The 23,489-nt window shown below is 44.5% G+C and overlaps 1 protein-coding gene and 1 long non-coding RNA gene across 2 annotated transcripts; one reads left to right on the forward strand and one right to left on the reverse strand.

Annotated features, from left to right (window-relative positions):
* Nucleotides 1-563: 563 nt before the first annotated feature.
* SOWAHB (sosondowah ankyrin repeat domain family member B) lies at nucleotides 564-4,989 on the reverse strand. The gene has a single exon (XM_077882575.1). It carries the CDS (start codon nucleotides 4,933-4,935, stop codon nucleotides 2,704-2,706), a length of 2,232 nt encoding a protein of 743 aa, XP_077738701.1. The 5' UTR covers nucleotides 4,936-4,989; the 3' UTR covers nucleotides 564-2,703.
* A 359-nt stretch (nucleotides 4,990-5,348) lies between these two features.
* LOC144304124 (uncharacterized) lies at nucleotides 5,349-21,619 on the forward strand. Its single transcript, XR_013371095.1, has 3 exons — nucleotides 5,349-5,571; nucleotides 10,786-10,919; nucleotides 15,038-21,619. It is a non-coding gene; the product is annotated as an uncharacterized LOC144304124 (long non-coding RNA).
* The last annotated feature ends 1,870 nt before the right edge of the window (nucleotides 21,620-23,489 follow it).

Here is a 23,489-nt window from a genome sequence, read left to right on the forward strand (position 1 = left end):
AGGGACCTGAGCCCTCATGAGAATCAACTTGAGATCCATACTGTGTCCTGACCAGTAAGCATTCAGTCAACACCAGTGCTATGCAAATCACACACTGGAGCAGATGTCAAGAATGTGGTAGAACCAATAAAACTGGTTTCTTTGGAAAGTCAGCAGCATTCACTTGAACATTCCCCACCTCTGTGAAGCCCTCCCTGACTTTCCCAGCCCAAGGAAATCCCTCCTATGAAATTCTCTGGAGTACATAATTTTGTACTTAGGATACTTTGAAAATTTTTTCTTGCGCTGTGGTAGCTTTGTCCTCATTCCTAGTACCGCCTCTTTTCTGTCTCATTTTAAAAGCTTGTATCTAACACAGTGCAGCTTTAAAAGGCACCTGGGGGGCAAGATAAGGTATAAATAAACCAGCAACAAATCTCATTGATTTTAAGTTAAGATGAATTGTTAGATTTTAAGTTTCAGGAAGTCACATCCCACTCACCTTTGTAAATCCCACAGCACTAGGCAAAATATATTTGTTGAATAAATTGATGCTGTGATGAAAATATGGTAAATTAAAAACATTCTTTGACTTTTAAAGGCAGTTGATATTTTATTTTTTTTCCTTGAAAATTACTCGCTTACTAGAGTATTTATATAATTGTTTATCTTTAGTTCTTTCAAATTTCATCTCTCGGAACCATGCCCCCACTGTCCGTGAGTGCTGCTTTTCTCTTGATTTGATTTGCTAAAGCTTCATCTCTTATACAGGTCTTTTTTGAAGAAACAACCCTTAGACTTATTTAGTATACCTATCTTTTGTTTTCTAATAGGACAGAAATCTATTTATTTCAGCAAAATTATAATGTAAAACTACAAAGAAAGAAAAATATTTTACATTCATTGAAACATAATTTTGTGAAGAAGAGATTAACAGTAATCAGCGTAAGTACAATAATTTATGAAGATTTGTTGATATTTTAATGGGGAAAAATATCCAGAAGAAACAAGAAAATACTGTGAAAATACAGCATCCTTGCCATAGCACACGAAAACATTCCATAAAAAATTAACAATCTCCATATGGACATTTAATTTTTCAGCCGTCTTTGAATTTATGTTCCAAGAGATCAACGTTCTGAGATCTCAGTGTTCTCCTGCAATATACAGAATTCCATGGACCCACAAAGATCGAAACCATCACAAGCAATTAAAAGGACCACTTCCTGTTAGAGATACAACACTTCAAGGCTAATATTTCATCTTAATTGGCAATAAGTTTAGTGCAAATAAAATGATATTTTTAGCAGCTTAGAAAATTCCTGGTGAGGTAGTATTTACCTCTTAACCCTTACTGCTTCCCCAGAACATCAATGGTAGCCATTCAATCCTATTGAAAACTACTAATGCTGATTTTGCAATTTGTTACACGGGAAGTTTCCATGAAATATGGTTTCAGCAACTATGCAAATGAACCAACAGCTTTTACATTTGGAAAGTTTCCCTTAGTTTTTTTTTTTTTTTTCTTTAAAGAAAGGCTTAAATGTCAGTCATAACTGGATCTTACCTAACCGCTTCTTTGATTGTGGAGAAGAGACCCAAAAAGGCACTAATCATTTCACACATTAGCCACCTTAGGTTACATTCAAAGGAAGACTGGAAGACAGGGCCCAGGAATCTCTTAAATCAAGTTCTACTCTCCAGTAATAATTTCATTTTCACTGATTTGGAGAAAGAGAAAGAAAGAGAAAGAGAAAGAGAAAGAGAAGAAAGAGAAAGAAAGAAAGAAAGAAGGAAGGAAGGAAGGAAGGAAGGAAGGAAGAAAGAAAGAAAGACAGACAGACAGACAGAAAGAAAGAAAGAAAGAAAGAAAGAAAGAAAGAGAAAGAAAGAAAGAAAGAAAGAATCGAAGGAAGGAAGGAAGGAAGGAAGGAAGGAAGGAAGGAAGGAAGGAAGAGCGAGCGAGCAGCCTGGGTGGGTCAGCGGTTTAGCACTGCCTTCAGCCCAGGCGTGATCCTGGAGTCCCAGGATCGAGTCCCGCATTGGCCTCGCTGCATGGAGCCTGCTTCTCCCTCTGCCTGTGTCTCTGCCTCTCTCTGTCTCTGTGTCTCTCATGAATAAATGAATGAAATATTAAAAAAAAAAAAAGAAAGAAAGAAAGGAGAAAGAAAAAAGAAAGGAAGGAAGGAAGGAAAGAAAGAAGGAGGAAAGGAAACAAAAACGAGGATGCAAGAGCCATGTGATTTCAAAGCTGGTGCTTTCCACTCTCAGCCAAGATTTAGCCTTCAAATGAAAAGGAGCCAGAGAGCTACTAGCCAGAGAGATTTGGTGCTTCACTAATCCCTTGAATTGCCTCCCTTCCTCTTAGATATTTGTTCCCTCTGTAGCCAAGGCCTGGGGTAGCTGCTTCGGAAAACAACGTGGCTCACTGTGCCCAGGTCTGTGGTGGCAAGGAAAGAGGAAGAACACCTCCTGGGTTTTAAACACCTGACTCTGCTCTATGTCTAGGTTTCACTGGCCCAGAGACTTGAGCTGCCAGAAAGCCTGGATGACTCCGTAAGGTCTGGGATATGCTGACATGATACCCAGGCAGGTGAACACAAGGTAGGCCATCTCCCATGATCAATCTTTTCCTTACCAACACCTCTGCAATTTTTCTATTGCCCTTGAATTTTCACACTGAACGTCTCAAGGATGAGGGGGTGGTGGAAAGAGAGGACCACTTCAGTCACTGTACTCTTCCCTTTCTCTTGGATTGGGGAATTTCTCATACTGGTTGGCCAATTTCCACTTGCTGTGCTGATTTTTGAGTAGTGCAGCAAAGGAAGTCTTGCGAGTGATATTTCTAGATATTTCCCGGCTCCTGGCCTTCCTGGTGGGGGAAGAGCTTCGGGCTAAAGGATAGACGGGGAAAATGGGCCTGCCCCGAGGAGCTTCTAGTAGCTGCCATATTTCCCCCGAGGTATCACTGGTCAGATACTGCCATGGCTTCTTTCCGCTGCAGTCTCGGACATTCACCCGAGAAGCCAACCTTTGCACTAGCAATTTGATGACCCCCTGGTGGCCGTGAATGGCTGCAAGGTGCAGAGGGGTATACCCACAACTGGACTTCACATTCACATCAAGAGCAATGCCCGCTTTCTGTGCACTGGAGACAAAGTCCTGGAGCGCCCTGAGGTCACCATGTTTGGCTATCCAGTGCAACGCAGTGTACCCAGTCAAGAAGTCTTTGTGCAGAGCCAGCTGGGGGTCCTCCCAAAACAAAGTCAACACCCGAATCCAACAGCCACTGGCAAGCTTCACAATCCATTCATGCTCCCTGGCATCTAGGGGGATCACAGATGACTTGTGCTCAGGTCTTTGTGGGACCAAGGCTGTAGACTCCGCCCCAGCCGGGGCCCAGGAGGTGTATGGCCAACCCCACTCCGCAACAGCAGCCTTCAGGTCTGCAGGCTTTGGTATCAAAACAGCATCCACTCTTGGGCTGGACACTGCTCCTGCCTTGGAGGGTTTCCTGGATCGTGGTGGGCGACGAGTCCTTTTAAGCAAGTCGTGCTCAAGATACTCCTCATCAGAAGAAGACAGTTTGGCTATCCGAGCCGGAGAGCTCCTCCTCAGGGATCTCCTTAACTTGGGGGCTGGCCGGGGTAGAGACTCCCGGGGGTGGCCTGCAAGGCCATTCGCCTCTGTTGAGAGCTGCTGAGAGGCGTGACCGTCCCCTCCGTCCCTGAGGCCGCCCTCCTTTGGAGAAAGACCTCCTGCCGGATTCCTGAGCTTTCTCCCACCTGGGGTTCCCAGAGCAACCTGCAGCCCCCCTTCGGAACCCCCAGGAGACTCCTTGGGCCCACTGCTGCTCTCCTCACTGCCATGGCTCTCTTGGTCCACAAAGTCATCCAGATCTTGGAGGGACAGCTGACACCGAATACTACGAAAGACTGTCAAAGGAGGGTTCTCGGGACAGGATTCCGGAACGGCAGGAAGGGCAGAGTGAGAGGGGAGCGTGGGGTCTGCAGGCTCCGAGGTAGGCGTCCCGACCCAGCAGGTCCGCTCCGAGGGTGGCCGGGGGAAGCTGTCCGGTAGCACGGACCAGGCTCGGACGGGGCCTTGGTCACGGGCCCTGGGTGTCTGGGGCTGCCGCTGCCGCAGGGTGGGGTGAGGCAGAGAGCCCAGGGCCAGCGGCTCCGGTGCGCTCCCGGGGGACACGGCGCGGGACGGGAGCGCCTGCGGGGGAGCCCGGCCGCCAACGGCCTCGACGCGTGCGGGAGGCGAGCGGGGCGCTGCGGGCTGTCCTCGCGGCCCCCGCCCCGCAGCCCCGGGCTCATCCCCGGGGGTGGCGGCGTCCGGGGCGGCCCCGAGCCCCTGCTTCCCCGGCAGAGCCTGCGGGCTGCTCGCGAGGCGATCCCGGCAGCGGCCTCGCGTCTCCGCGGCCGCGCCCCTCGCTGCTGCCCGGGGCCCAGGGCCGCCTCCCGGGGGTGCCTCCCGGGCGCCGCGGGCTGCGGGTCCGCGGCGAGCTGCGTGCGGCGCTGGGGCTGCGGCACCTGCCGGCTCCCGCTCGGGCTCCCGCTCGGGCTCCCGCTCGGGCTCCTCCCCGCGCCGCTGCGCCCCGGGAGGCTGCGGTCCCCCGCCCGCGCCCTGCCCAGAGCCGGACGCAGCTCCTCCTGCAGGGGCGGCGGCCGCGGGCGGGGCGCGGGGTCGCTGCAGCCCCCCCTGCCCCAGAAGGTGCCTGTACCTCCTCTTGAGCACCACATACTTGGTGCCGTCGGGGTCCTGGCGCACCGCGGCGACCGCGTTGACGAAGCCCTTGAAGAGCTCGCGGCGGCGCTGGTGCTGGCCGGGGGGCGCGTCGGGGTCTCGGAGGAAGCTCCTGAAGTGGCTCAGCAGCGCGGCGTTGGCCACCCTCCCCCCGGCCCGGCACAGGAAGTCCAGCAGCGCCGCTTGGCTTAGCTCTCGGGCCATCGCCGCCCCGGCGTCCGCGGGCCCCTCCCTGCGCTCCCCCCGCCGCGCGAGCTCCGGCCTGTCGAGTGTCACCTGCGCCCGGGCCCGCGCCGCCCGCCTCCATCCGCCGTGGAGCGCCGCGCGGTTCCCGGGGAGGAGGCCCGGGCCGGGAGCCCCAACGCAGCCCGGGGGGCGGGGAGGCGGGGAGGGAGGCGGCTCCCGGGCCGCCCCTGCTCGGCGTCTTCGCCAAGGCCCCCGGGATAGGTCGGAGTCCGCTGCACCTGCGCCCGGCGACGCCTCCCGCCCCGCTCGGGGGAAGGGCCCGGCCCGCCTGCTCCCGTCCTTCCGCCCGGAGGTCGGTCCCCCCGGCCCTGCCCCGAGCGCGCAGCCAAGCGCGGGGCGGGGCGGGGCGCGGCGGCAGGTGAGCGAGGCCCCTGGGTGCGGAAGCAGGTGTGACCCCACCGGCCCCGCGCGGGCCCCGGAACGCGCCCTTCTCCGCCGGCGCTGCGGGCCGCTCTCTCCAGATCGCCCCGGGCGGCACCGCGGTCCGGACCCGCCGTTCCCGACCCGGACCTCCTGGCGGGCCTGCTCGCCGGCCCGGCCGCCGAGGACCCGGACACGCCCCAGTCCGCACGGAGGAGACACATCGCTCTGCAGGTGCGGGGTGGTTTCGGCCTTTCTTTTTCTTAGGAATTGTCTCACGTTAAGGAAACATCAGGTTGGGGATCCCTGGGTGGCGCAGCGGTTTGGCGCCTGCCTTTGGCCCAGGGCGCGATCCTGGAGACCCGGGATCGGATCCCACGTCGGGCTCCCGGTGCATGGAGCCTGCTTCTCCCTCTGCCTGTGTCTCTGCCTCTCTCTCTCTTTCTCTCTCTGTGACTATCATAAGTAAATAAAAATTAAAAAAAAAAAAGGAAAGATCAGGTTGACAGTTGATCGCCTCAGCCGCTTTCAAGGAACAGGGATTGTGCAGTGGAGGGATGTGCTGTCTGGGGTCACTTCATTTTTATTTACTTACAAGTTGGTGAGCGGAAGAGGTTTTGGTGCGGTCCAGTTCGCCTTGGCCTGAGTCCTGGGGGGGTTTCTCTCCGGGTGTAAAGTCCCAACCACCCCAGCCCCGCACGCTGTGAAACAAATTGCAAAAAAAAAAAAAAAAAAAAAAAAAGCAAAAACAAAACAATAAAAAAAAAACAAAAACAAATTGCAAGCTTACCCCATTTGACCCCACTACTCCAGACCTTAGAAGGGCCCCTTGACTCTCATTCTCCATTGACAGGTGCAAACTTCCTAATTCTGGGTCCATTTGTAGGCCAGAGCTGTCTTTTTCACCGGCCTCAAGACTGTAGAGTCACAGCGCTTCTACCAGCTGCTTTCCCCTCTTCATTGGGATGCAAGATCCGTCCACTTCTTGGCCTGGTGCTTTCTTTAATTGAGGTCTTTGAGTTGAGGTCCTGTTTCCATGCCCAAGTTACTTGTATTGTTCCACCTGTTTACAGATGGTTCCATGCCCTCCCTCATTTTTTTTTTTTTAAGATTTTCTTTATTCATGAGAGACACACAGAGAGGCAGAGACACAGGCAGAGGGAGAAGCAGGCTCCTCCAGGACAGGAGGATCCCAGGACCCCAGAATCACAACCTGAGCCAAAGGCAGAGGCTCAGCCACTGAGCCACCCAGGTGCCCTGCCCTCCCCCATTCTTTTCTTCAGCCACATTGCCTATCATAAGGTCTTTATTTTCTTCTGCCTTATCCTACGCCTTTTCTCTCCTATACTTCCCCTTATCCTTCCACTTTTCCTTCTGCTCTATTTTTGGTTGCTTCATGAGTCCCTGTCCTTTTCTAAGGGAGAGTATTGAAAGTATGTTGGCCCTACAATTGTCAACATAGACCAATCTAGTGCCTGTCACATGGACCATGTTAGCTGAGCTTCATCTTAAGTCTGCAGTAGCACCCCAAGAGTTTTCCATGGATGAATTGGAATCCTTAGCTTTGAATGATCTGTGTCAAAAAGAAGAATTAGGAAACATTTGTGTCTGTTTCTGGCATTTTCATTTTCTCTAATTCAAACCCAATACTGGGTTGAGAGCGGGATAGTGGTTTTTGTTGAGGTGGAACATTAACATCAAGATTTTAGGATGGTTATTAAAATATAAATTTTGTATTAAGCTTCAGCTTCCTTTTGTGTTTATTTCCTGGTAAGGGGTCTTGGTGGAATTGAGAGGTGTGTCCACACCTAGGGCAGGAGGGAGTCCAAGTGGTCAACTTGGGTGGGTATTGTAGACTGGCAAGTGAAAAGAACCTCTTAACCCCTTTAGTATTTTCCAAACTTTCTGGTTAAAAAAGAGATCTTGTGGCAACAAGGAGGAATAATATGAACTTGAAGCGCTTAAAAGAACCAGGGAGAGAGAAGGGGCTCATCAAGGCATGGTTGTTGGAATCAGATTATCTGTAGTCAAGGGTGGAATTAGTAGGTCTGAGGAGCAGATGCAGGGAAAGAGAAGAAAAAAAAAAAATCCAAATTACTTTAGATTTCTGGGTGCACAGGGGTTTAGCATCCAGATCGTCTCTCCTCCTTTTTCTCTTTCAGATCCCAGGTTCCAGGATGATTAATTAGAATGTTCCTCAGCTTACCTCAGGAGCATTTTAATGCCTCTCTCCTGTACAGTCCATTATTTCAAAAAATATTTATGGAGCAGCCATGCTGTTCTGGAGCTACTAGAAATGGATGTAAAGAAGAAAGGATGTAAAGGAGAAAGCTTGCTCAAGAACTTGCTATCTGCTGGGAGCAACAAAAAAAGAGAAATGGTGTGAACCTGTGTTAAGTGATTTCTGGAGAAATCACAGAGATGTGCACCAAATGCTGAAGGAGATAAGGGGTGGTGTGCAAAGGAAAACCGAGGCTTAGCCTGGGGGAGCAGGCAATCTTCCAGTCAGAGCAACTTTGTGTAGAAGAGGTGAGGAAGAGGCTGAGAAAATATTGGATAAAAGCACATAGAGCTGGCTCAGCATGGTGTATTTGGGGAACTAACTGCAAATAGAACTACTTGGCTTCAAGGGAGACAGTGTGTGTGGATGTGCTGGAAAGGAGACTGGAAGCATAGGGGAGAGTCAGAGAATGAGAGCCAGCATGGGGTAGGGGGAGCATTGAAGAATTTGGGGGGGAAGGCAGTCACTGGACCAGATTCGTACTTTACAAAGATCAGCCTGGAGGCAGTGCTGGTTTGGAATCTTGACCCATATTAACAAGTAAAAATAGCACTTTGCAGAACTGTAGTGCATTTAACCAAATTTAAGATGCCGTGGGTTGTATGATGCATTTTGGTTTCAGAGATGTTAAATGTGAGGGAGGGAAAGGTGCCTCTTAAAGTAGAAGAAATAGAAGGGCGTCTGGGTGGCTCAGTTGGTTGAGGCTCTGGCTCTTGATTTTTGGCTCGGGGTGGTGGACTCGAGCCCCACGTTGGCTCTGAGATCAGCATGAATTCTGCTGGAGATTCTCTCTCCCTCTTTCTCTGCCCTTCCGCCTGCTTGTATGCACTCACTCTAAATAAATAATCTTTTTTTTTTTTAAGTAGAAGAAATACATCATATTTAGTAACATTTTTAGGGGGAAAAAGGCTTATTTGGGAGTAAGATTTGAGGACTGGATCAGGGTGACTTTTCTTCCGTATAGCTTTAGAAACTTTTTGACTATTTTACAATAAAAGTATATTGCTTTTTAGTTTGAAAGAGACGCTAAAGGGGTATCTGGGTGGCTCAGTTGGTTAAGCATCTGCCTTCTGTCTCAGGTCACAATCCCAAGTTTCTGGAGTCAAGCTCTGAGTTGTGTCAGGCTCCATATTCAACGGGGTGCCTCCTTCTCCCTCTCCCTCTGCCACTCTCCCTCCCTGTGCTCTCTATCTCAAGTAAATAAATAAAATCTTAAAAAGAAAAAGACACGAAAGGGAAAAAAAGACATAAATGAATAACAATGCCAAAAAAAAAAACAGTATCAGGAGCTCCTGGGTGGCTCAGTGGTTGAACGGCTGCCTTTGGCTCAGGTCATGATCCCAGGGTCCTGGGATAGAGTCCCTCATCAGGCTCCCTGCCAGGAGCCTGCTTCTCCCTCTGCCTATGTCTCTGCCTCTCTCTCTCTCTCTGTCTCTCTCTCTGTCTCTCATGAATAAATAAATAAAATCTTTAAAGAAAAAGAAAAAAACAGTATCAAGTCTTTAGGCTGGAGGAGGGAGATGAAGCTCTTAGCAGGGAGAACAGTCCAGAAGTTATTGAGATGATCCAGAAAAAGGTTGCAAAAGCTCTGAGTTCAGCTGTGTTAAAGAACGGGAGATGACCAGTTGGATTGAAGAGATATAGCTAGTAGGTAAATTCAACAGGATTTGGAGCCAGAGGAGCTGGGATGGGGGAGGGGGAGCAGAGAGGGGAGAGGGACAAGCTTGGCTTCTCTCATGCATTTAGCCTGAGTCACTGGATGGATGTTTATCATCTACATAGAAAGAACAGAAGAGTTGGTTTTGAAAATGGGAAAGATGATAAATTCCGTTCAGTGCATATTTAGGTTGAGGTGCCTATGGGCCATAAAAACAGGAATATCCAGCAAGCAATGTAGGTTTGAGGTTCCAAGAATGCATGAGATTAGCATATGTTAATGACCATTGAAGCCCTAGGCGATGACAAAATTGCTTAGAGAGAGAAGTACAGGCAGTGGGATGGGAAGGAGGTGGAGGGTGAAATGAGGTTCATGATTTACCAAGGAGAAGGAGGTAAAGAATCGTGTTAGGGAGACTTAGAAGGAGCTTCTAGAGGTGAAGAGGAACACCACTGAGTGGGTGTCACAGAAGCAGAAGAAGGAAAAGCTTTCTAGAGATGGCGCCAAATCTGATAAGAAGTGAAATAGGATCATTGTGGCCTGTTAGGTCACTGGAGTCTAGTCAGGAAGAGTTTCAGAAGGGTGGGGAGGACAGAAGTCAGGTTTCAGAGGGGCGAAGAGTGTGTGGGGTAACAGTGGGTGAGAGACTGGGCCATGAAAGAAAGGAGAGAAATCTAGATAAGGAGAATATCAGATCATGTTTGTTTTTTTTTGGTAGTTCTTTCACGAGATATGATCATGTCTAGTGTGCTAGAGGAAAACCCAACAGGGAAAGATAAGTTGAAAACCTAGAGGATAGAGTAAATAATTGATAAATTAGGAGTTGGGGGTGGGGCTAGAGTCCAGAGTTCCAGTAGAGATTCCTCGGGAACAGGCCGGAGAGAGCCACTTTTTCTAGTGAGAATAGAAAGGGGGGAAAAAAGGCTATTAGATTAACTGGAGGGCTAAGAGATGGGGAGGAAAGGTTTGAGGAAGCCATAGTGAGGTTGGAAAGCAGGTACAATGGAAATAAGGGAATACAAGAGCTGGAAGGTGGGGATATGAGTAGAACATCAAATATTCTTAAGTCTTGGGGCTGAAGGTTTCCAAGGTGGAATCATTTTGAGGATAAGATTCAGAGTGTGACCATGTGGATGAAGCATAGTGGAAGTGAGAGGATTGTAACATCATGGAACTGTGGGGGGGTGGTGCTGAGATACTGAAGTCATCTAGGATAGAGAGGACACCAAGATCATCTTTGTAAATCCCCACTATTGTGGCATGAGTAACACAGATGGCATTTTGCCTGTAGTAGTCCCTCTGCTCATCGACAGATACGTGCAGCTGTGTAGTATAGTGACTTACACGTGTGTGTCACATTCCAGATCACTCTCCTTTATCTGATCCTCAGAACAATGTGGGAAGCGTGTACAATAGTGACCATTACCTTGCAGACAGTAGCTCTCCCTGCTATTAATATGATCATATTTCTTGTAGGATATATTCTGATGTGCTTATTCTTTGCCTTCAGTCCAAACCTCTACTGCGGGTGAAAGATTGCATCTCCATCCAAGAAGGTAGAACTGCCCAATGTCAACCATCCAGGTGGGTAGGGAGATCTCCAGGTGAAACCAGAGCTAAAGTGAACCTTACAAAGGCACAAAGGTAAACCAGGGTGCCCTGCTACCCTCTTTCTTTCTCTCCAACTTTTCCTCCTCCTCCTCCTTTCTGTCATTCTCACTCTCTCTCATTCAATCACTACAAGTCTGGGTACTCCTCAGGGCACTCTGAAATGGCAATGGGAAGGCATTTTCATGGTAAAGTTGAGTCAGATGATTTAATGATACAGGGCTCTCTGCATTTGTTTCCCTTCTCCTGTCCTGAGCCTGCCGGCCTTTGTTTCTGTATCAGTATTTATTGAGGGCCTACCATACATATCCATTTTTCTGAGGCTGGGAACACAGTGGGAACCAAACAGACAAAAATCTCTGCTTTCAGGAAACTTACATTCCACTAGGGAAGAGATACACATAAAAATGAACAAGAAAATATCACTAGTGACAAGTGATCAGATACAAAAGCCAACAGATATGATGGAGACTGACCATCATAGCATCATCAGTAGAGAGCTACTGTAGCAAGGATGGACAGAGAGGGCCTCTCTCAGAAGATAACAATAAGCAGAGACCTCAGTGATGAGGAGACAACCAAGTGAAGATGGAGAATAGGGGAGCAGGCTAGAGAAGGCATGCCAGATAGAAGGAATAGCTAGTGTTACATCAGAAATGAGTGCGGTGGGGCGCCTGGGTAGTTCAGTGGTTGAGCGTCTGCCTTTGGCTCAGGACATGATCCTGGAGTCCCAGGATCTACTTTCAAGTCAGGCTCCCCGTAGGGAGGCTGCTTCTCTCCCTCTACCTATGTCTCTGCCTCTGTGTCTCTCATAAATAAAATCTTAAGAAAAAAAAAGAAATGAGTGTGGTGTGTGGTATGTTTCAGGAGCAGAGAGCAAATGAGGAGTGGAAGCTGGAGCACAGAGAGAGAGAGAAGTGTAAAGTGAGTAGTCCAATGATCTGGATCTTCTAAGGCTTACTGGGGTTTGGGTTTTAATTTCAGTGTGATGGGAAGCCACTGGAGGGTTTTTTTTTTTTTTTTAAGATTTTATTTATTTATTCATGAGAGACACAGAAAGAGAGAGAGGCAGAGACACAGGCAGAGGGAGAAGCAGGCTCCATGCAGGGAGCCCGACGTCAGTGGGACTCGATCCTGGGTCTCCAGGATCACGCCCTGGGCCAAAAGCAGGCGCTCAACTGCTGAGCCACCGAGGGATCCCCCTGGAGGTTTATAATATAGAGAATAACAGCTCATTAAATAGCTCATCTGGCTACCCTGTGGAGAATAGATTAAAGACAATGCTAAAGTAGAAGCAGAAAACCCATTTGGGAAACCACTGTATTGGGCCAAGTAAGAGACGGTGGTTAGCTTGCAATAACAAGTATCAGGTATAGAGAAGGATTGAGATTTGGAAAACATTCTGGAGGGGAAACCTGGAGAATGTGCTAGTGGGTTGACTAAAATTTACCAAGATTGTGACTACTTGGGTAAGACCTGGACTGGAGGCAAGAAGTCCAAGGGTTCCCTTTTGGAAAGGTTAAGTTTGAGATGACCATTAGACATCTAAGTAATGATCTGGAGTAGACAATTGGACATGTCAGTCTGAAGCTCAGGAGTGAATTCAGAACAGGAATATACATTTGAGAGTCTTGACCACTGAGAGAGTATTTTTTTTAAATTTTATTTAAATTCAATTTGCCAACATACAGTATAACACTCAGTGCTCATCTCATCATGTGCCCTCCTTAAGAAATAGTATTTTAAAGCTAATGGATGCGATGATTTTATCAATAGAGGAGATTTAGAAAGAGAAACAAAGAGTTCCATGACCAGCCCTGATGTTGGGGGTCCAGCCTTAAATAGTATCTTACTTAATATTATAAGACAGAAACTATAAAATCCATGTTTTGCCTCCCGACGCCCTCCCTGCCACCCCCCCCCTCCCCGGCCTATCTGCTGGTTGTGGCTGCAGCAGACATGAGTGTAACAGACACAGGCGGGAGGTTAATTTCAGGGTCTGGACTAAGGTCCAGCTACTCCTCCCCAGGTGGGAAGTCTTCTCCCATTGTCAGCTTTAGAAGGTATGGATTTGAATTTGCTGAAGGAGTCAGCAGATTTTCCAGGTGTATCCTGATGTTACATGTGGGAAAACCAAATCTCAGAGCGTCTTGTGGCTCTGATACTTAAATCACGTTGACTTCAAATGTAGCATTTTATACTAGAGTCATAATCTTTCCTCAACTCTGTGGAGCATTTGACTCAGTTGACTATTCTTTCCCTTTGAAATCTCAGTCTTGGCTTCATTACTCTTCTCTGATTCTTCTCTTTGAATATCCTGTGCTAGCTCTTCTTCCCATATTTTCTTTCCACATTCTCTGCTCATTCACTGCGTCCCTACTTGAGTTACTTTGACTGTGTTCCCAGATCCACTTACCACTTTTATTCTTTTGATTTCCAAATTTATAGGTGAAGCCCACTTGGAGAAAGCACAGACTTTCAATTGATTAGTCTTGTCTCTGCCTCCCACTCTTTCTTTAAACTTGGCCAATTTACAAACACTCTGGGCTTGAGTTTCTCCATTTGTACAATGAGGAAATCAATTAGGTGATTCCTTCCAGTGCTCATATTCTGATCTAAGCCTGATGCTACTTTTAATAATCTTAATAATGGCATTTGTGGCATATCCTTTGCCAGACGCTGAGCCGAGTATTTTATAACACATTAATACACTTAATTCTTTTAACAAATTCCTATGAGGTAGGAGCTATTTTTATGCTGATTTTATAGTTGAGGAAATGAAGATCCAGAAAATCTAATTTCCTTCTTGTTTCTAACCACTAAGTGGCCGAGCTAGGATTCAAACTCAGATGATTTTGACCTGGAGTCGACATCATTTAGCTTCTACTGTGCACTTAACCATTTCCCTTTATTTTTTTTTAATTTATTTTTTCTTTTTTTTTAAGATTTTATTTATTTATTCATGGGAGACAGAGAGAGACAGGGGCAGAGACACAGACAGAAGGAGAAGCAGGCTCCATACAAGGATCCTCATGTGGGACTCGATCCTGGGACTCCGGTATCACGCCCTGAGCAAAGGCAGATGCTCAACCACTGAGCCACCCAGGCGCCCCAACCATTTCCCTTTAATGACCCTGCTTCCTACACTGCTCTCTCACTCTTGCCTCATAGCACTTCTGACTCCTCTGAAACTTTACTCCTTCTGAACCCCTCTGCCCTGAATCTGCATCCTCTCCCTCTCTTTACCTCCACTGGCTGTTTTCCTCCCTAAAACAAAACAAAAACAACAAAAACAAGCACCTTGCTTGGAACTGTTTTAGCTCACACTCATCTTCCTGTATAGGTCACCTCCCCCACAGTCTTTCCTGACCACCTTGCATAGATCAGCATCCTACCTCCATGCGTCACCAGGCATCTCTATTTGGGGAAAATTAAGTTTGAGATGCCCATTAAGACATTCAAGGAGAGATGGCAAGTGGGCAATTGAATACAGAATTCAGAGCATAACTTTCAGAGCACCTAATACTCACTATTATAAATAACTTACAGGGGTGCCTGGGTTGCTCAGCAGTTGAGCATCTGCCTGCAGCTCAGGACATGATCCTGAAGTCCCAGGATCGAGTCCCACATCGGGCTCCCTGCATGGACCCTGCTTCTCCCTCTGCCTGTGTCTCTGCCTCTCTCTCTCTCTCTCTGTCTCTCATGAATAAATAAATTTAAAAATCTTTGAAAAAAAAAAAGACCTTAAGTTAAAAAAAAAAAGAAAGAAAGAACTTACATATTTATTCTTTTTTTTTTTTTTTTTTTTTTGTGGCTTTCACAACCAGAACACAGGCTCCATGAGGACCAAGACTGCATCTTGTTCACCACTAGCACAGAGTTAGTTGTGCTGAGGACTCAGAATAACATGGAGTATTAGTTTCCTTGTCCTCTTCATCCAGCTCCTGGTTATGATCCACATTCCTTGGCTTCTTCAGCTTGTGGCCACATCACTCCAATCTCAGGGTCTGTCTTCCCAGGGCCTTCTCTTCTTCTATCTCTTATGAGGATATTTGTCATTGGATTTGGGGGCCACTCAGATAATCCAGTATAATCTAGTCCTAACATCCTTAATTTAATTATATCTGCAAACCTTCACCTTTTCACATCCACAGGTTGCAGGGAATTGGATGTATCTTTTTGAAGCCCATCATTCAACCTACTACACAAGGGAACAGGAAGAAATTCTGGATGTTTTTCTCCAAATCTACCTTTTCTCCCTTTATTTTGGCTAACTTAAATTTCTTTCAAGATTCAACTCGGTTGTTACCCAATTGAGGGACCAACACTCTTAGGCCCAGTACATGCCCCTTCTATAATAATATTTATTACATATACAGCACTCTTTTAAGTGTTTTATGTGTAAAACTCACTTAATTCTTGCTACAACCCTATGAGATAGTCCCCATTACTACCTGTATTTTACTGAATCCAAATATTCTGTTTCACTGTCCCTCTTCCTCAGTACACCTCCTCTAGGCCATCAACCAAGACTTAGTTTTCCCTCTGTCCCCAGCAAACACCATGGCACATCTATGGCTCTTTGTAAAGCCTGGTGGGTTGAATAAAAGACTGAACAAGAGATAGGTTGGCAATAGAACAAGGAGGGGGATCCCTGGGTGGTGCAGCGGTTTAGCGCCTGCCTTTGGCCCAGGGCATGATCCTGGGGACCTGGGATCGAATCCCACATCGGGCTCCCAGTGCATGGAGCCTGCTTCTCCCTCCTCCTGTGTCTCTGCCTCTCTCTCTCTCTCTCTCTGTGACTATCCTAAATAAATAAAAAAAAAAAAAAATTAAGAACAAGGAGAGTTTTGAGTATCAATTTAAGACATTTGGATTTTACGTTTTAGATCACAGATGTCAAGTAGTTTTAAAGTTGAGAAGTGATAGGATGAACTCCTCTTTCAGATATATCCCTTGTTTGGGAGAAATCTCGTCATCAAATATTGTTTTAATTATCACCTCAAAATAAGTCATTCCATCTGAGCCTTCCTCCCGAGCTCTAGTCTCCCATTGCCAGCTTTTTGCTCTAGTCTCTCCAGGCTTAAATTCAGCATGTCCAGACCAGCCCTCATTATCCTTTCCTTCCCCCAAAGACACTCTTCCTATTTATCAAGTTTATAGGCATCCAAACTAGACAACTTGAATTAATCCCAAACACTTCCCTCACCCCCACTGCCAACCTTCATGAAGAAGGCAAATGATTTAGAAGAATTCTCAAAAGAAACTACAAATTAAAGATAATACTAAATTTTAAGCCTGAGAGATTGGGATTATACCTAGTATGAGCCTTAACCAGCCTTAGCCTTAAAACAGTAGCCATCTAACCTCATCTGACAAGAATTGGCCCACAGATTTAAGATTATAGTAAAGAACATTTAAAACCGAGATTTCTATTCCCCATTTTAATGATGAGCTACTTCTTAAGTATGAATCGGAGTTTGAAGTGTTAGTTGATGATCGTGTTAAAAAAGCTATCATGATTAGCAATATATATTTTTTCTTTCTTGGCAACATACATGTAGAGTCTAATATGATTATAATTTTTGTGTTTATAAAAGGATGGTTCACAAATATTCCAAGTAGAGTATTGTGCTTTTATTAGCTCTCACAACCTTTCCTAGAATCTCTCTCCTGGAAAAGTAAAGCACCCAGCCAAGCGAAAATAAATTGCTCAGTTTCATATTGTTAGATATTACAAAGTTAGAAAACAAATTCATGAGCTTTCAGTTCTTGCTGTTTCTAACTAAATGCTCACCAAGGTCATGAATAACGGTCTCTTTAAAATTGCATATTTTTTCCTTATAATTTATATTTGTTTGTTTTTATAATGTACATTAGTACAGTAGCACATGCATATAGTTGTAAATAAATAAATCATCCTGGGCTACTTATTATTCTCTAAGCCTGTTCCATTTTTCCTATAGCTTTCTGACTTTGTTACTCTTTTTTTTTTTCCAGTCTGGCTTCTGTCTTCTCCATTTGGCAGGGCCCTAATGATTGTTTAAGACTTCTCCAATATCCAGAGGCACAAATAATCCCTTTCCTCTCTATTCCTTTAGAACTTACCTCTATTTTTTTTTTAAGATTTTATTTATTTATTCATGAGAGACAGAGAGAGCAGAGACATAGGCAGAGGGAGAAGTAGGCTCCATGCAAGGAGTCCAATGTGGGACTGGATCCCAGATCCAGGATCATGCCCTGAGCCAAAAGCAGACGCTCAACCACTGAGCCACCTAGGCATCCCTAGAATTTACCTCTATTATGTACATCTCACCTTGCGTTATACTTACTTTGTTAGGATCTCCCTAGTGGATTGTGAGTCTCCAGAAAGGAAGTAATCGTACTTAGTCATCATTTGTCCCCAATGCCACACAGCTGCTATTAGTGGGGGTTGCAAATGTTAATTGAATTTAATCATCTCAAAACATTGATTATCTTAAATCTCAAAACAATATGAGATATAGAGATACATATGAGATATAAAGAAACAAGAAACAGAGGGCTACAGACTGAAATTAAAGCAAGAGCCTTAATTTCACATTCAGCATTTTATAAGGATGATTCTCAAGGTATGGTCTGTAAGTCCTTCTGACAGGCTGTGAATTTAACAAATGTCAATCTTCATTCATTACATGTGAAAGATGTGTAATTCCACAGATTTTTATTTTTGCAGGCAGCTAAGGGATATTTAGTAATCTACTAAATGAGTTATTAAAATTTGATGTTTATAAACTATAATTGACACATATTTAAAGAGTGCTAAAGATTCCAATTTAGCTCTCTACTAAAAAGCCTGGCAGCCACAAAAATGCTTGGCAAATGCTTTGCAAATGCAGATAGTTGGATTCCCCTTAGATTTCAAAAGACCAATTTCTTATGCATCATCATGAGTATATTGAGGTAGCTGAAGTTCTTTTTTTTTTTTTTTAATTTATTTATTTATGATAGTCACACAGAGAGAGAGAGAGAGAGGCAGAGACATAGGCAGAGGGAGAAGCAGGCTCCATGCGCTGGGAGCCCGACGTGGGATTCGATCCTGGGTCTCCAGGATCACGCCCTGGGCCAAAGGCAGGTGCTAAACCACTGCGCCACCCAGGGATCCCTGAAGTTCTGATTATAGTTCTTCTTGCTTATTAATTGTATATTGCTATTAGTTTAGTTTTATCCTTATCAATTTGTTCTTGGTTCATAATTTGCTGGTGTCGTCAGCTGGATAGTTCTAGGCATGAACTCTGGAGGCAGTGTCCTCTGTGTTGTACTCTGTGTGAACTTGGGCAAGTTATTTCATTTTTCTGAGCCTCAGTTTTGTATCTCAAAAAGTGGGGGAGGTGAGTAAGAGTACTTATCTCATTGGTTTGATGTGAGGAATCACTGAAGGACACCTGGGTGGCTCAGTGGTTGAGCATCTGCCTTCGGCTCAGGATGTGATCCCAGAGTTCTGGGATCGAGTCCCGCATCGAGCTCCCTGCGAGAAGCCTGCTTCTTCCTCTGCCTATGCCTCTGCCTTCTCTCTGTGTCTCATGAATAAATAAATAAAATCTTAAAAAAAAAAAAAAAGGAATCACTGAGTTAAGGCATATAGAATGTTCTGACAGGATGGTACTTGGCACAAAGAGAAGGCACCCAGCACGTAGTATATGATTATCAGTTAGGATTCATTCAGTTCAGCTAAGAGTATCAGAAGACCAGCCACAGTGACTTAAGACGAAAGTTTCTTTCTTTACACATGACATGGGCAGCCCAGAGTTGGTATGACAGTGTGCAATTATTGTATATCCACGGTTCTCCCATCTTGTCTCACCACTCTCGGAATGGGATTTCTATGTCATAGTCTAGATGGCTCTTCTAGCACCACCCATCACATCTGCATTCCAGCTGGCAGGAAGCAAGAATTGACCCATGCCAGGCCAAATAAAATCTTTTCCCTGGTTTTTAAAAACTGGAGCTAGCAAAAAAGCAAGTGAATATACAAACAAAAAGATGAATCAGACTCCTAAGTACAGAGAACAAACTGATGGCTGCCAGTGGGGTAGGGGTGGGGAAATGGGTAAAATGGATGTGGGAGAGTGGGAGATATCAGCCTCCAATTATGGAATGAATAAATCATGGGGATAAAAGGTACAGCATAGGGATTGTAATAGCATTGTATGGTGACAGATGGTAGCTACACCTGTGGTAAGGTGAGCTCAGGTGACAGAGACTCCGGAGGCTAGGAGAAGCATAAATGTAGAGACTTGTCAATCGCTATGTTATATACCTGAAACTTATGTAACATTGTGTATCAACTATATTTCAATAAAAAAATAGAGCTAGAGTAAGAGTTTTAATCTCTTCATGGGTGAAGAGATAAAATCCAGTGCTCTTCACATACTACTACTGGTAGGAATGTAAAACAGTGCTGCTACTTTGGAAAAGACTTGGCGACCCTTCAAAAGGTTAAATATAGAGATACCATGTGACATAGCAACTCTATTCCTACTCATTTACCCAAGAGAAAGGAAACGTGGTCACATAAAAACTTGTACCCAGGGGCACCTGGGTAGCTCAGTGGTTGAGTGATTGCCTTTGGCTCAGGTTGTGATCCATGGGTCCTGGGATTGAGTCCCGCATCAGGCTTCCTCCGGGGAGCCTGCTTCTCCCTCTGCCTGTGTCTCTGCCTCTCTCTCTCTCTCTGTCTCTCTCTCTCTGTGTCTCTCATGAATAAATAAGCAAAATCTTTTAAAAACAAACAAACAAAAAAAACCTTGTATCTGAATGTGCATAGCAATATTATTCATAATAGCCAGAAAGCAGCATAATAGCCAGAAAGCAGCAACAGCTCAAGTGTCCATCAACTGATAAATGGATAAACAAAATGTGACATATCCCAATGGAATGGAATATGATTACTCAAAAGAATGAAGTAATGATTCCTGCTACATGGATGAGCCTTGAAAATACGCTAGTTGCAAGAAGCCAATCACAGAAGACGATACACTGTATGATTGCATTTATACAAAATATGCAGTATAAGCAAATCCACAGAGACATAGGTAGGTGGCTGGGGGAGGCGGGAATGATGAGTGACTACTAACTGTATGGGGAGACAGTCCAATCATATAGCTGTGATTTAAGCAGTCATATCTATGTAATAATGAAGCCTTGATAAAAACTGTAACGAGATTCAGAGAGCTTCCGGGTTGCTGAATGTATCAATTGTGCTAGGAGGGTGGCACAAGCTTCCAGCCTTTCCCATTCCAGACCCTGTCTATGTGTCTCTTCTATTTAGCTGATCCTGTGTTGCATTCCTTATAATAAAACAGTAACTTAACATACAGTACTTTCCTGAGTTCTAGGAGTTATGCCAGTGAATTTTGAAACCTGAAGGGGAGATCATAAGAAGCCGCAAATTTGTATTCAGGCTGGTCTATTGAATGCAGGTAGACCCTGGCCCATTTGGTGCTGGGGAATTGTTGGATTGTACCGGGGAAGGTAGTATTTGCTAAGTGGGCCATTATCTAAAAGGTCTGAGAACACTACAGGGGAGTACTTAGTACAAAAGCACTAAACTTTGAATATAGACAGAAGGAGAGAATTGCGCTACTTTTCAAAGGACACTTCTCTGCTTATCAACCTTTACAAAGATATAGAAGCCTCTTTACCCAAAATTATTTAGTGGCAGGTGTGTCTAAAGATGAAAGAATGAAATCGGGGCTCTCTTTTAGCAATATTAGTAGATATATTTCCATCAGGAGGAATTTCCCTGGATCTTGAAACCAAACGGCTGCTGCTATCCCAGGAAGTCTGAATGCCACACATATTTCGTTCAATAGATATTTTATTCCATTGATTCTTTTGGGAAAGTTGATTATGTCCGTACTTGGCCTGCACCCTCCTTTCCTCTTTGTTCTCTTACTTTTGTGCCATCCGCTCCCAGATAGGGAGAAGGCCATTCTTAGTAATTAATATAGACAATGGCAGAAAGGCTCCAGAATTTTAAAGGGAGAAGAAACAGTTAATTATGAAAAAAAATTATGAAAAAATTATGCACCTCTCTAAGCTTCAAAGCGATATATGTGGCATAATGTAAGCTAAATATTTATAAAATGAATATAAATAATGAGAGGACTTTTTAAATTTGCAACTGCAAAAATAGTGCAGAAAATAGTTTATTGATGTATGTGAACACAGGGTCTTTCTTATGAGGAATCATATCATTATCATATGTGTGACTAATCTTACTAAATCAGAATCTCCACATATGGCATTAATTCATAAGCTAAAATTATAGTGAAAGATTTGTCTCTTCCCTAGACACAATCAGTGGTTTTCTTGTTATTTCAGAGTGAGAATATTTACTTCATTGAAGTAATTCATTGAATCATGATAAAAATGGTATAAGACATTTTTTTCTCATTTAAAAAAATTGTAGTTACAGTCTTATGATGGGTTGCCTTTGTACTAGAGGAAACATCTTTTGTTACTTTCCTAATATTTTAAAACGACAGGAGTCTCTGTTCAGAGCACCTTGAGGAAATGGTGAACATGAATAAAATTATGTAGACGATTTTTAGTTGGCTAATCGAATCACACTTTAGTTCATCCAAAGTGGTTCCTAGAGTCTGTAGCAAGTAAGTAGTTCATTTATTTTTAATTGCAAATTTAATTTCAGCTCCAATACTTTTATTTAGGAAAAGACTTCACAGGAGAAAGTATTAGGCAACAAAAAGAGTAATAATCAAATATGTAATAATCTTTAAGATTCCATCAGGCGGGGCTCATGATACTGTTTAGAGGGAATGAGGCCATTGTGTATTTTTAACTTTCTAATGTAACATATATTTGTAATAAAAATACATATGTATCTTTTTACTTAATGATTTAAATATATTTACAAAAAGAGCTGTGCATCATAATGGAAGGAGCACTGAATGGAAATCTAAGGTATTGGTTCTAGGTTGTACTCGGAAACCATCCAGCTCTATAATCTCAGACTTATAAGTTAATGTAGCATTCCTGATTCCTGATTCCTTTTTCTGGAGAACATACTCAAGAGTCTCTAATATATTTCCTGGCTCCAAATTTCTGTGATTAATTCCATAATCTTCAGGGTGTGCCTACACCATGAACATATGTAGGAGTTGTAATGAGCATGGGATTGTAGTCACACTAAATGGATCCCCAGTTCTGCCTCTTACTTGCAGTGTAACCTTAGGCAAGTAACCTTTCTGAATTCCAGCTTATTAACTATAAGCTTCCAGTTTATTAACTTTAATACTATAACAGACACTGTTAATGCCATGGCCCATTGCCCCTCAGCCCACTGCTGCTGTATGGTATAGCTCTCATGCCCTGTCAGCTGCCCACCTCTGGGCCTGCCTCCATCTCCTTCGGTGCCCCTGGGCTTTTCCTGACACACAAGAACTTGCGTAGCCCAGAAGTACAGGGAGTTAATGTCTCCAAGTGAAAACCTCCACCAGTGAGAGACAGAGTCTTCCTGACTCTCAGTGGGGCAATTTGGGGCACATTAACAAATTCCTCAGTGTGTCTCCAACTAGACTGAGCCCCTGTTCCCCACAGTTTACCTAGCTCATCAATCAACCCTGTATTAGCTTTTCTCACCTACCTGTCTCACTTTTCCCACCATCTGCTTTGCACTTCCTGGGCTCACATCCCAAATAATCTATTTGCACACAATTCCTTGTCTCAGGTCTTGCTTTTAGTAATCCCATTTCACAATTGCTGTATGATTAATTGAGAACACGTGTATAGCATCTACTAGATCCTATATTAAGATGCTAACAAATTGTAATTATTATTATATCTGACAATTGAAACAGAATTTCAGGGACGCCTGGGTGGCTCAGTGGTTGAGCATCTGCCTTCGGCTCCGGTCATGATCCTGGGGTCCTGGGATTGGGTTCCGCATCGGGTTCCCTGCATAGTTCCCTGCATGGTTCCCTGCTTCTCCCTCTGTCTATGTCTCTGCCTCTCTCTCCGTGTCTCTCATGACTAAATAAATAAAATCTTAAAAAAAACAACAACAGAATTTCATGGTTCTAGGCAATGCTTAGATTGTGTTTCTACAGTTAAGCCAACGTTGACATCCTGCTAAAGTGTATTTACGTAATTTTATGAGGTTATCTAAAATGCATAGAAAATTTTGTAAGTGGTGAAACTTTAGGTTAAAAATTTGGTATAGAGGGAGTGCCTGGCTTGACTCAGTTGGTAGACCATGTGACTCTTGATCTCAGGGTTGTGAGTTTAAGCCCCAATTGGGTGTAGAGCTTACTTAACAAAAAGGAAAAAAAAAGTCTGGTATAGAAAAATAATATTTGGTAAGGATTTTTTCCTTTTCTTTTCACTTTCTCATTTCTCCTTTTCATTGTCTTTCTATATTGAGGTCATTGTTTTACTATTTCCTTGAAGAAATAAGTAGAATAGTATTAATAATATAAGAAACAGCCTGTGTATAAATATACATTTTTTGACAACTATTCAATGATTCCACAAGTGTTTAATCATGAAAAGTTCATTTATTTGACTTTATCTAACATGACAATTCTACAGAAGAATGGTAGAAAC

The sequence above is a fragment of the Canis aureus genome, chromosome 33 (genome assembly GCF_053574225.1).
Source record: "Canis aureus isolate CA01 chromosome 33, VMU_Caureus_v.1.0, whole genome shotgun sequence".
NCBI lineage: Eukaryota > Metazoa > Chordata > Mammalia > Carnivora > Canidae > Canis > Canis aureus.